The 14,804-nt window shown below is 36.0% G+C and overlaps 1 protein-coding gene across 1 annotated transcript in view; it reads left to right on the top strand.

The window, feature by feature from the left end:
- The window catches only part of LOC123533161 (ribosomal oxygenase 1-like), a 44,382-nt gene extending 31,944 nt beyond the window's left edge, over positions 1-12,438 (top strand). Inside the window, 4 exon segments of the mRNA XM_053551684.1 lie at positions 1,249-1,393; positions 3,837-3,960; positions 8,314-8,413; positions 10,612-12,438. Coding sequence (XP_053407659.1) covers positions 1,249-1,393; positions 3,837-3,960; positions 8,314-8,413; positions 10,612-10,815 — 573 coding nt within the window. The 3' untranslated portion in view covers positions 10,816-12,438.
- Positions 12,439-14,804: the final 2,366 nt, after the last annotated feature.

The raw sequence follows: 14,804 nt of genomic DNA, 5'->3' as shown, positions 1-14,804 counted from the left end.
ATTTTCTCATCTGATCTTCACTCAACTGAACAAAATTGTGTTTGAGCCATAAGAGCTTACCCAAGTTCGATAAATAGCCGAATTTTTCCGCTCAGGCACTTTTGATTTAGGGCCCTTGTATTACTGATTGGATCCTTCATCCAGACCATCCTATTGGATCCACTAGTCTAAAAACATCTAGAGATGGAAACTTATATTTGTCATAGGGGCAGTGTGGGTGACATGCGCTGTTTCTCAAAAGCATCTCTAGTTTATTTTTTTGAGCCTGAAAGATGGCATATAGTAATCACACTGTCTGTAGTTAGTTTGTTCATCACTCTGACCAAAGCACTGGATGTATTGCCTGTAATATTCTGTATATACAGTTTTTCTTCATATTCATCAATAAACTTACATGCTCCGCATGTTAACAGTTTCCAGTGGACTCACAAAGCTGTGACGTCAGGTAAAGGCAGAGCATTCTAGCCTACCTGGCGGGCAAAGAATACATTTGTCTGAGCATGCGCCAGGGATAGATATTCTGGTCTTTCCCTAGGGAAAAATCTTGTCTAAAATAGCGTGCACTTAGGTGACGTCACATAGTACTGGAACTATTATGATGTAAACTATGAAAATAATGCAAGGAAATACTATGAAAATAATGCAAAGATTTGTTTTGAACGTGATAGGCAAGAAAATTGATCTTACCTGTCTGCCTGTGTAAGACAGCCATTTTCCCAACCCTCGGGACAGTTATGATAAAAAACCTCGCTAACGCTCGGTTTTCCATTCCACACTGTCCCTCGGGTAGGGAAAAATCGGTTTTACACAGGCAGGCATTAAAGATCCTTATATTCTAGAAGTTTGAACATGTGATTGGCTAAGATTGTTTATCTATGTCCCCATGAATACAAGTAATCTTTTTTTACTGAAAATATACACTTTTATACCCATGATATTAAATGATTTAATAGTAGAGCTCTTCCTGAATTTAATATTCTATGTTCAACTTACCATAAATGTTTGAAAGAACAATTGGAATTATTAAGTACAAGAGAGTTGATGTTCAAGGACTGGTGCCAGGAACTGCCAAAAGAAGTCAGTGAAAATCACTGCTTCTTTTAAAGCTTTTCATCATTATTTGTTTTAAAGTCTCATAAAGTTATTCATGTTAAAAGATAAAACTGTTTCACCCCAGATTTTATATCAGATAACTGGATCATAATTTGTTATCCACAAATTTAATCATTTCTTTGTCTTTTTTCACAGGAAAGCCCCAAAAGAGACGCATTTACCCAAAAGATTTCGAGCTTATTAACAAAGATGATACAGAACTATTGTCCTATAGATTCAGCATGTGATCAGTTAGGGAAGCAGTTTATACGTGATAGTTTACCACCGGTCTTCTCGGAAGGTATTGCAATAAGCCATTTTCTGTATGCTGTGTTTTGAATGTGACTTCTTCTGCTGCCTACATTTCAAATTATTTTCATGTTTTTTTAGCTCGACTATTCAAAGAATAAGTAGGGCTATCCTACTCACCACAGAGTCGGCGTCACACCTTGGTAAAGTTTCTCATACCAGTCCACATTTTGACAAAGTCTTTTTAGATAAAGCTTTGAAACTTTCAAAATTTATGTACCATTACCATGTCCAGTTTTAGGGAAGAGTACATAACTGCATCAAGAATTTTGGCTGAATTATGGCCCCTTTTAACTTGGAATTCTTGGTTAAGTTTTTCTTACCAGTTCGCATTTTATGTAAAGTGTTTGATGTATGGCTTTGAAACTTTTATTACTTGTTTATTATAACAGTCTCTATCTGTAGGCAAGAGTACATAAACTCAGTCAACTATATTGGCCGGAATTATGGCCCTTTTTGACTTGAAATTGGTACAATTTCTGTGCAAGTTCCATGTTTTGTCAAAAGACTATTTAACATGTGGCTTTGAAACTTTGAACACACTTGCTTATCATCATGATTTCCATATTTAGGCAAGAATACATAACTCTGTCAAATATTTTGGCTGAATTATGGCCCTTTTTGGACTTGGAAATAGGTTAGTTTTCGAACAAGTCATTGTTTTGTCAAAACTATTTGACATGTGGTTTTGAAACTTTTAACACTTGTTTATTATGATTATGATTTCCATCTGTAGGCAAGAGTACATAACTCTGTCAAGTATTTTTGGCTGAACTATGGCCCTTTTGGACTTTGAAATGAGTTATATTTTTCATACCAGTCCATATTTTGCCTAACCTGTTTGTCATGTGGCTTTGGAAATTTTGACCACTTGTTTACCCATCATAGTCTATTATGGAGCATGACTACATAACTGAGGACACAGACTTTAGCTCAGTTTGGCCCTTTTTATGCCCCCGTCATACAAGTTGGGGGTGGGGGAACGCAGATAGGGTTACCCATGTCATGTGTGTGTATTTGTTTGTGTGTGCGTGCGTGTGTGTGTGTGTGTGTGTGTGTGTGTGTTTATTGTTAGGGAAAGGGTGGTGTTCATGTCCAGGCCATAACTTTGACATGCATGGTCCAATTTCAGAAAAATTTCACACAAATGATCAGCATGGATAGACGATATGTCTTGCGCAACAACCATTTCACTAGGTCAAAGGTCAAAGTCACAGTCCATGGTTGAACTTAGCCAATTTTCACTATGTAAGTGGTCTTTGTGGCGGTCCATTACTTTGACATGCATGGTCGTTTCAAATAACTTGACACAAATGATAAGCATGGATAGACAATTGTCATGCGCAAAACCATTTCACTAGGTCAAAGGTCAAGGTCACAGTCTATGGTTGAACTTAGCCAATTTTCACTACATAAGTGGTCTTCGTGTCTGGGCCATAACTTTGACATGCATGGTCCGATTTCAAAATAATTTGACACAAGTGATAGACATGGATAGACAATGTGTCTTGCACAAAACCATTTCACTAGCTCAAAGGTCAAGGCCGCAGTCCTTGGCCAATTTTTACTACATATACAGATTACTAAATTTTCTGGTTTTCCTACAATATTTTTTTTTGTAATAATAGGGCCAAGGGTCCTTCTTTTAGTTTGTGAGCAGTACCATGCCTGTAACCTTTCTCATGTTGTGGGGGCATCCGTGTCTGTGACACATTTCTAGTTTGACAAAGAAATTAGTTAAGTTTTGAATACCATTCCATATTTTGTCTAAACTGATATGTGGTTTTGAAACTGTGAACACTTGCTTACCAATTGCCATATAGTGCAATACTTCCATCACTTCTTCAAATAGTCGAGCGCGCTGTCAACAGACAGCTCTTGTTTATTTTGAGTGACATAATGCTTATACTGATTTCCATGGCAAGCAAATATTCAGTAGTAGTTGTTTTTGGTAACTCCAAATCTTATACACTGAAACACCACTCACTGGGACATCAGTGACTCAAGTACCAGGGCTGATTGAATTCATATCGTCAGCTATTTTTTTATACTTTCTATGTTTAGTTCAGTTCAAAAGACATCAAAAAGTACAGCAGTTACAGTTTGTGAAATCATTCACTTTTGTAGGCACGAGATTTTGTGTGGAATATCTCAAAGGTCAAGGTCACACTAAATTGGTCAAAGGTCCCGTCAGAGCTTGGTGGTGCTGTAACTTTGGCTTGTATAGGCCCTTCATTTTTAATTGTCTGAAATGTTTCAGTCATTGAAGCAATGTGTCAGTAAATGGGCTAGATCCTGAATAGAAAATAGAAAGCTCCTTGCTCCAGTGTAAACATTGGCAAGAAACAGTTATATACCAGTAAGTTTCTTCAGGGGGAAAACATATACAGAAAATTTGATTGCTGAATATCTTAATAATTAAACAACTCTTTCAGTGGAAAAATCATGTAGTGTGCATGGACATGGAGAGAAATGGGATCCAGTGGGTCAGAAAGTTATAGGGAATACTGAAGTAGAGCCAGATACCATGATTAAACTGGTCAGGAAAGGATGTCTCAGGTTAGACAGAATTTTTCTCACTTCTGTAAAAGAAAATGTTTCATTCAGGTACTACAGTATAGAACATAAATATTTCTGTAGTAATAGAATACCAGCCAGGTCATCAACCGAATATGAAGCTGAAATAGTAAAAAGATTAAGGGCAGTTTGAACCCATTCTTGTGTGTCAAGTGGGAAAAATAAAAAGAGGATATTACATGAGTGACTTTTCATATTGATTTATTAAACGAGTTGAATAAATGAACATGTTCATAGTACTTGGTACAATGGAATACCTATTTACTAATTTCTGACTGTACATTAGCATAATTACACTTGTGTAAACCAGACATCCCAACTCTCCCGATCCGATCGGGTTTCTCCCGATTCTGGTTGTAAAACCCGATCACCCCGATCAGAAGTCTCAATCTCCCGATTAAAAAAAACAAAAAAAAAAAACAACATAAACACATAAAAATTATGAAATAATCCGCTTCTTTGCGCCTATCTGATACTGTATCACTACTGACGAGTCTGTAAACAACAGCTTTCGGATATTTTCGCACCTTATTCTACCCGTGCTGATTATTGTTTATTACACGATTTAACAAAGCCAGGTGTTGATTAATGTGTCAAAGTTGAAATTAAAATCCAGACATTAGATAACTAATTAAATTCAATCAAATTTAGATTAGAAATTATACTGGCTTTACCTTTTTCTGTAACTTTTTGAAATCGAAAGTACATGGTTGCCGAGTCAACCTGCTAGGTTTTAAAAAACATTTCTCTTAAAATCATTTTGATAAGAGGAAATGTCATGGTAAATTTTAATATCACTTACTATCAAATGCTGTTAAACTGTCTTTGCATCATAACAATTTGTCATACACATCCTTTTAACTGGAGATTTAGGCAAATCTACGAAAGTGTAACAATACCCGGACATTCAATTTTGGATTAACAGGATTTTGATCAGTAAAAGCATTTGAGCCAGGGGTTTTAAATACTGGTTGACAGGGATGAGAATCAAACAGTAAATTTTCTATTGCTCGAACTTTTATTCTTTTAGCTATATACATTTTGTTTTTACAGTTCTAACAGCTGTACTGTTTGTCATGTAAAATTCACCTGGGGAGTCTTTCCAACAAAAGAAATAAAAGTGCAGGTTTAATTCTCAGTGGTGTTTTGAATTTAGACATAGTGCTTAAAGTGCCATAACTACAGACATCCCAACTTGTTCTGAATGTCAAGTGGGAGTTTTTGCTTTCCGAAGTGGGAGATTGAGGTGTTCAAGTGGGAGATTTTATACCGTGGTAATTATGTTCATGATAACGAAGCTTTTAACAAATCTAATGATAATATAAACTTATTTGCCCTTATAAAATCACTAGTCTTAAAAAAATTCACTTGTCTATATCTTATTATTCATGCATTTTTAATGTTTTGGAACAATAATACATGAAGCCTTCTGTGCAAAATTAAATAGTTATGGCACTTTAAGCACTATGTCTAAATTCAAAACACCACTGAGAATTAAACCTGCACTTTTATTTCTTTTGTTGGAAAGAAGACTCCCCATGTGAATTTTACATGACAAACAGTACAGCTGTTAGAACTGTAAAAACAAAATGTATATAGCTAAAAGAATAAAAGTTCAAGCAAAGAAAATTTACTGTTTGATTCTCATCCCTGTCAACCAGTATTTAAAACCCCTGGCTCAAATACTTTTATTGATCAAAATTCTGTTATCCAAAATTGACTGTCCGGGTGTTGTTACACTTTCGTAGATTTGCCTAAATCTCCAGTTAAAAGGATGTGTTTGATAAATTGTTATGATGCAAAGACAGTTTAACAGCATTTGATAGTAAGTGATATTAAAATTTACCATGACATTTCCTCTCATCAAAATAATTTAAGAGAAATGTTTTTTAAAACCTAGCAGGTTGACTCGGCGACCATCTACTTTCGATTTCAAAAAGTTACAGAAAAAGGTAAAGCCAGTATAATTTCTAATCTAAATTTGATTGAATTTAATTAGATATCTAATGTCTGGATTTTAATTTCAATTGTGACACATTAATCAACACCTGGCTTTGTTAAATCGTGAAATAAACAATAATCAGCACGGGTAGAATAAAGTGCGAAAATATCTGAAAGCTGTTGTTTACAGACTCGTCAGTAGTGATACAGTATCAGATAGGTGCAAGGAAGTGGATTATTTCATAATTTTTGTGGGTTTTTTTAGCTCACCTGTCACAAAGTGACAAGGTGAGCTTTTGTGATCGTGCGGTGTCGTCGTCCGTGCGTGCGTGCGTCCGTAAACTTTTGCTTGTGACCACTCTAGAGGTCACATTTTTCATGGGATCTTTATGAAAGTTGGTCAGAATGTTCATCTTGATGATATCTAGGTCAAGTTCGAAACTGGGTCACGTGCCATCAAAAACTAGGTCAGTAGGTCTAAAAATAGAAAAACCTTGTGACCTCTCTAGAGGCCATATATTTCACAAGATCTTCATGGAAATTCATCAGAATGTTCATCTTGATGATATCTAGGTCAAGTTCGAAACTGGGTCACGTGCCTTCAAAAACTAGGTCAGTAGGTCTAAAAATAGAAAAACCTTGTGACCTCTCTAGAGGCCATATATTTCACAAGATCTTCATGAAAATTGGTCAGAACGTTCATCTTGATGATATCTAGGTCAAGTTCGAAACTGGGTCACGTGCCGTCAAAAACTAGGTCAGTAGGTCAAATAATAGAAAAACCTTGTGACCTCTCTAAAGGCCATATTTTTCATGGGATCTGTATGAAAGTTGGTCTGAATGTTCATCTTGATGATATCTAGGTCAGGTTCGAAACTGGGTCACGTGCAGTCAAAAACTAGGTCAGTAGGTCTAAAAATAGAAAAAAATCGTGATCTCTCTAGAGGCCATATATTTCATGAGATCTTCATGAAAATTGGTCAAAATGTTCATCTTGATGATATCTAGGTCAGGTTCGAAAGTGGGTCACCTGCCACCAAAAACTAGGTCAGTAGGTCAAATAATAGAAAAACCTTGTGACCTCTCTAGAGGCCATATTTTTCATGGGATCTGTATGAGAGTTGGTCTGAATGTTCATCTTGATGATATCTAGGTTAGGTTCGAAACTGGGTCACATGCCTTCAAAAACTAGGTCAGTAGGTCAAATAATAGAAAAACATTGTGACCTCTCTAAAGGCCATATTTTTCATGGGATCTGTATGAAAATTGGTCTGAATGTTCATCTTGATGATATCTAGGTCAAGTTTGAAACAGGGTCATGTGTGGTCAAAAACTAGGTCAGTAGGTCTAAAAATAGAAAAACCTTGTGACCTCTCTAGAGGCCATACTTGTGAATGGATCTCCATAAAAATTGGTCAGAATGTTCACCTTGATGATATCTAGGTCAAGTTTGAAACAGGGTCACATGCCTTAAAAAACTAGGTCAGTAGGCCAGTGGTATAAAAATAGAAAAACCTTGTGACCTCTCTAGAGGCCATATTTTTCATGAGATCTTCATGAAAATTAGTGAGAATGTTCACCTTGATAATATCTAGGTAAAATTCAAAACAGGGTCACGTACCTTCGAAAACTAGGTCAACAGGTCAAATAATAGAAAAACCTTGTGACCTCTCTAGAGACCATATTTTTCAATGGATCTTCATGAAAATTGGTCAGAATTTTTATCTTGATAATATCTAGGTCAAGTTCAAAACTGGGTCACATGAGCTCAAAAACTAGGTCACTATGTCAAATAATAGAGAAAACGACGTCATACTCAAAACTGGGTCATGTGGGAAGAGGTGAGCGATTCAGGACCATCATGGTCCTCTTGTTGTTGTTTATGTTGTTTTGTTGTTGTTGTTTTTAATCGGGAGATTGAGACTTCTGATCGGGGTGATCGGGTTTTACAACCAGAATCGGGAGAAACCCGATCGGATCGGGAGAGTTGGGATGTCTGTAACTATTTAATTTTGCACAGAAGGCTTCATGTATTATTGTTCCAAAACATTAAAAATGCATGAATAATAAGATATAGATAAGTGAATTTTTTTAAGACTAGTGATTTTATAAGGGCAAATAAGTTTATATTATCATTAGATTTGTTAAAAGCTTCGTTATCTTGAACATTATTACCGCGGTATAAAATCTCCCACTTGAACACCTCAATCTCCCACTTTGGAAAGCAAAAACTCCCACTTGGCATTCAGAAAAAGTTGGGATGTCTGGTAAACATTATGTTGTTTCGGGCTGGTGGCCTATATATCAATAAAGAAATTGTCGTTGTCATATTGTCATTGACTGGTTTACAAATTTACCTTCTGCTAGTCTCAGACTGGTTTCCTATCATTTCAGACTGGTCACAGAGGATGATGCTGTTAGAGTGTACCACAATATAGAGAATGCACGAGTTTATCATGGCAGAGACCCACAGTTTATAGATATCATAGCAGACGTATGTAAAAATAGCAATTATGAGAAAATGTTAAATGTTATATCTGAGGTTTTTATACGCCCGTTTGAAAAACGGGACGTATTATGGGAACGCCCCTGGCGGGCGGGCGGGCGGGCGGCGTCCACAGACCTTGTCCGGAGCATATCTTCTACATGCATGAAGGGATTTTGATGAAACTTGGCACAGTTGTTCACCATCATGAGACGGAGTGTCATGCGCAAGAACCAGGTCCCTAGGTCTAAGGTCAAGGTCACACTTGGAGGTCAAAGGTCAAATTCAAGAATGACTTTGTCCGGAGCATATCTTCTTCATGCATAGAGGGATTTTGATGAAAGTTGGCACAATTGTTCATCATCATGAGAAGGAGTGTCATGCGCAAGAACCAGGTCCCTAGGTCTAAGGTCAAGTCACACTTAGAGGTCAAAGGATACAAGAATGAAAACTTTGTCCGGAGCATTTCTTCTTCATGCATAGAGGGATTTTGATATAACTTGGCACAAATGTTCACCACCATGAGGCGGAGTGTCATGCGCAAGAACCAGGTCTCTAGGTCTAAGGTCAAGGTCACACTTAGAGGTCAAAGGATACAAGAATGAAAACCTTGTCCGGAGCATTTCTTCTTCATGCATAGAGGGATTTTGATATAACTTGGCACAAATGTTCACCACCACAAGACGTAGTGTCATGCGCAAGAACCAGGTCCCTAGGTCTAAGGTCAAGGTCACACTTAGAGGCCAAAGGTCAGATACAAGAATGACTTTGTCCGAAGCATTTCTTCTTCATGCATGGAGGGATTTTGATGTAACTTGACACAATTATACACCATCATGAGACAAAGTGTCATGCGCAGTTCCCTTCTTTAGAATTACTTCCCTTTGTTGTTACTATAAATAGCTTATATTGTAACTTTTTCATTACTAGTCGTAGGGAAAAATCGAGACCACTTTTCTGTAGTACAACATGCATGCTACATCCAATTTTGAGGTGTATTTTGACCAGTCTCTACCTGGTAAAGATTTTTGTGTGGACTTACAATTTTTTTTTTTTTTTTTTTTTTTTTTTTTTTTTAAGATTAACTTCCCTTAGTTGTTACTATAAATAACTTATATTGTAACTTTTTTATAATTGACCGTAGGGAAAAACCAAGACCACTTTTCTGTGGTACAACATAGATGTTACTTTCCAATTTTAGGTGTATTTTAAGGTATCTCTACCTGGTAAGGAGTTTTTTTGTGGACTTAGAAAAACAAAACACTTAGTTATTACTAAACAACCACAAAATTAAAATTCCATTTGCAAATACAGGTGCTAGAGTAAAGAAATTTGCTGTGACGGGCGTATATTGTGACATTCTTGCACTCTTGTTATTTTTGAAATAATGATGATAAATTCTTATTAATTAAACAAGTACTAAGAAGCCTCTATGGCTTAGTGTTAAGGCTAAGTGTTAGAATCACTTGCCTCTCATCTCTGTGGGTTTGAGCCCTGTTTGGTCGTCAAAATCAGCTTGATTGATGAAGGATGGTGGTTTTGCATAGGGTTTGGTCCCAGTCGTAAATAATGTCTGGAGGGGAACTAGGGTATTTCTTTACCATTGAAAGTCAGAAAATACTATGCTAGTAGATAGATTGAATTATTTTAGCATATTATAGATTTACCATTTTAACACGGCTATGACTTTAACAATAAATAAAATAATATGAGATAAAGATCAGACTTCTAAACAATTTTATGCACATCAGTACCAAAGATAACTCAAAAATGGGTTTGACATAAAATCCTACAGAAAACACAAAAATGATGAAGTATTTTTCCCCATTTAGCATTCAACTGTACTCCTGTTTATCCCTTAGCCTGCTGGCGGTGAGTGATTCTGCCTTTGCTACCAGTGCAGACCAAGATCAGCCTGCAAATCCGTGCAGGCTGATCATGGTCTGCACTGTCTGCTTTTCAGTCAGTAAATTTTCAGTGAACACCCCTTTGAGTAATAAGTGATATTGTCCAAATTGAATGATGAACCAGTCCATTTTAGAAATTTAGCAGGCTAAGGGTTGAGTCAAAGATTCTGAAAGTTTATTGTTTAACTTTTGAATGATTTTTCATTACAGTATACAGAAAGATTCTTTCAAATTATTGAACAAAATAAAAGATGTGCAAGCTTTCATATATACTTAGTTTGAAATTCGATGTTTTTGCAGCTTGCTCCAGCTGTCGAGTTCCTTATACACAGTTACCCAGAATATGTGAGTGTGGATAGTCTCCCAGCAGCGTCAGTCGAGGAGAGGGTCGAGATAGCAAGCCTGCTGTATGACAAAGGACTATTGATAACCGGTGAACCTCTAGACTCTATTCATGGAGATAATGATTCGAGTAGCGATGAAAATTGTGATGATAACAGTTGAAGTTGTCATGGCGATATCTAACGGAGATGCAAGTTTTCCGATAATCTTTTTTACACAGTCAAGTTCAGTGGAAAGAATGATTTGTATTTTACGCTTCGCTTAATATTTACTACTTAGGATTTTCTTGGTAATATTTGGCCAAATCGTGGTTGGCAGCTGTCCACATTTGTCCATGCAATAAAATATTTGCTTACTGTAATAGCTTGACAATAGGGCACATCTCTTTATTGGCAGTACACCTATATACAAACTTCTTTCGCTGGAACTAAGATAATCCATACACCAGCCTTTGCTCGAACTCATCGTCAGGTCCTAGCAAAAGTATCTGTTGGATGTATATTTTTTCGATGGCTCAGACAACCAATAACTTGAACAAATTTTTGCTTGTCCCGTCGAGTTCAAGTGAAAGAAAGTCGACTGTATGATGAATTTAAGAACTATTAATAGATATATAATCCGCCTTGGCACATTTACATTGAAACACTGGAAAGTCGTGCATGCAAGAATAAGATTTATGAGACAAATGAGAAATTTAGGCATCAAAAACATTCCCTTTGATAAGATGGATTTTACCCTCGTATCTACCAAAATTATCTGTTACACAGTCATGTACTTGGTACAACATTGAGACTGTTTTACTAAATGCCATTACATAGTGTATGAATTAATGAAATTGAAAAGCAGAAATGTTGATGAGTGCAGTTTTAAAGGTTCGTTGCAAAGGAAAGATTGAATTGATACTTCATTCTTAAACATGTTCTAATTTGAATAACTTGCATCTCTGTTTAGAAGAAATGTGTTCATTTTATTGTTTAAAATGCATGCTTACAAAGTGCTTTAATAATATGTTTGTCCCAAATACTGATTTTTAAACTCCATTATTTTTTAGATTCACATGAATTATCTGTCTCATTTTTGAATGCATCTCTTAATTAATTCAACAAAATATGATTTTAAATTTGTAAAAGACACTTGGTCCGATAAAGTTTATTTTAAAAGTGGTTGTACCAGTACTTAAGTAATCCCTCGCAGTTACTGTAATTTCCTCTGGATAGCGCACATCTTATAAGCTGGATGCATTCTGTTACCAGCATATAGAATAAAAATGAAAAAATATTTGAATTTCAGGTTACCCTGTTAAATTACCCGTTATGTGAGAATGACAATGTTGTCAGGAATGCAAACTTGTACTAGTTTATTCCAGTTATTATAACATAATCAGATCCCCTTGAGTTCCATATATATTAAAATTACTGAACAATAATGTACATTCTAAGGCTAGAAGTACCCAAGTACTATGTATCAATGCAATGTTAGGTTCAGGTCTGCAAGTTTGTCATATAAACTATACTGTAGAACCCTTAAAGGGGCATTCATACAAATCAAACAAAATCTAACTTGCAGGATATCCTTAGGTTCAAAATCCCAGCAAAGTGTACCTCCCCTAACACAGGGTATCCTATAGTTGATTATGGTACAACCTGATTGACAGTGAAGAAAAGTTAGAATATATCTTCTCTTCATTTTATCTGTCAAAGTGATGTTATAATAGCATGCTGTTTCCACTTTAAAGAGTGGGAATTGACAATTTTCTTGAATAAATTATGTTTTATAGAAAAGGAACATATATTGTGTTTGTTGTCTTGTTACTCAGTAGCCTACATTTCATCTTAGACAGGGGAACAGGTTTTATTATTTTATACAAGTAAATAGATTAAGAGGCTAGTATTATGTTAATTGTTTGAAGAAGGGGCATACTGTTTTGCTCATATCGGTTGGTCTGTCTGTTGGTAGACAATTTGATTTCTGAATAAGAAGTGCCTGAGCCTGCAGTAGTAAAACTCCTTAAGACAGTTAACCTATGGAAAAATTAATGATCTATATTGATTTAAGAGTTGAAGGTCAATGTCACTACAGTGAGACAGAAAACAGTTTCTGATCAATTACCCGAGAATGTTTGGGCCTAGACTGGTCCTAAGAGGTGATTGCCCATGGTCACTAGATGACCCCTACTATTTTAAGCATCAGTAGGTCAAAGGTCAAGGTTACAGTGACCTCAAGACTGAAAATGGTCAAAAGATGACCCTTGTGTTTTTAGGGCCAGTAAGCTAAATGGTCAAGGTCGCATGGACATTTGGGCTTAAAGTGGTTTGTTAACACTAGCTAGAAAAACAAAACTTATAGCATTATTTATTACAGTCAGTTAGTGACCCATATTGTTAAGGGAGTCAGGAAGTCAAATGTAATTTCTGTTCAATTACAGAATGCTGTAGTTTAATACTATCTTACATTGGATGACTACTGTATAGTGGGATATATTCACGGTGCCAAATGTTCGCGTTTTTTTAAGAGTTTTGAATTCACGGTATCTTTATTTTGCGGAAACTACTTCGACCACGAATTATAAACCTTAGTTGTAGACAAAAGAAAGGGAGGTCACTCTTCCTAGACATGCCACAAATAAGTCTGTCGCTGTCGTCTGAATAGAGCGTATGATACTTGTAATAATTCAACACTTGTGCGAAATTTAGTTCTGTAATGCATTGAAATAATCTAACCGCTGTTTTACTAATATTTAATCACCTATCGAAATACATGGTAAGTAGCTCCTTATGATGTACTCATACAATCCCCCTGATGTAAATGAGATGTGGAACCAAAATTTGTAGTCCTGTTTGGCACCATATAACCTATACTGTGTTGGTGCGCCGTAAAACCCAAATAAATAAATAAATAAACATACAATCCCAGTGTTTATATTTATTTCAGCAATTACGATGAAAATGAATAGAAATAACATTATCTCACCGCGTCTGCTAAGCTTATTATTTGACTGATTCAATACACATGACAAGTTGTACACATATAATTTCCGTCTTTTTTATGAACATGTTTGTGCTGATAACTTTTGTCACATTTGGTTCTTATGTTCTTGGTGTTACTTGTATTGTAGTCTACAAAAATATCGGATATTATGGGAAATTGGCTACATAAAGAGAAGTGCGGTATTAAAAGGCCGCCTTTGATAACTTTTTCGGACCCAACAAAATTAAATAATGGTGAAAAGGCAAATACAATTATCAAAAATCAATTTGTCAAGGACAACTGCTATATAACAATGCAATGTTTTTCACAACTTTATTTCTCATGTGCATAATTTCTATATTTATAGGTTTGAAACAATTACTGATAAAATACTAGATCACCATGTTATCGCTTTCCCATGTGGAAATGTGTATGTTCGGGTAACAAAAAAATGCGGTGTTTAGATTTCGCGCTGTCAGTGTTGACTGTGAATAAAGTGAAAATTAAATCTCCGTGAATATAACCAGCTTTACAGTACCTGTGGCCAGAAGCCACAGTCACTTTAAAACTAAAGATGTTTATTGCTTTGACATGTGGCCATGAAACAGCAGAGCATGATTGTTTATAAACAGTAGATGACACATATTTTATTTGTGGTGTTTAGGTCAATGTCTTTGACCTTGAGACTAAGAAGTGTTAAAGATGTATAGTTGAAAATGGTTAAAGCTACAACCATCTTAGCCAATTAATTTATGGTCGGTAGATGACCCTTTTTCTTTACATATAATTATATTAGTCACAAACTTTCTATGAATTATATATCATTCAAATGCAGATAAGGGATTTTATCTAATTAGGTAATTTTGAAGCGTCTTGCTGCCTGGGTAGACTGTATAATGGTAGAGCACTTGCTTTGGGTGCAGGAGGTTTTGGGTTGCACCCTGACCAAGTCGTACCAATGACATGAACTAGTAGCTTCCTCACTTGGGCAGTCAGCATTAACAGGATAGTTGTAGGACTGTTAAGCCCTGTCTCAGTATAATATGACTGGTTGGGGTATCATGTCGCATGTTGGCAGCATAATATTCCAGTGAGGCAGCACTATAAACTTTGGCCCCGTGTTCACAAAACATTTTTCAGTCTCAGCACAAGATGCTAAACCCAAACACAAACTTTCAAAGCCA

The sequence above is a fragment of the Mercenaria mercenaria genome, chromosome 1 (genome assembly GCF_021730395.1).
Source record: "Mercenaria mercenaria strain notata chromosome 1, MADL_Memer_1, whole genome shotgun sequence".
NCBI lineage: Eukaryota > Metazoa > Mollusca > Bivalvia > Venerida > Veneridae > Mercenaria > Mercenaria mercenaria.
This window is presented reverse-complemented; position numbering and strand designations above follow the sequence as displayed.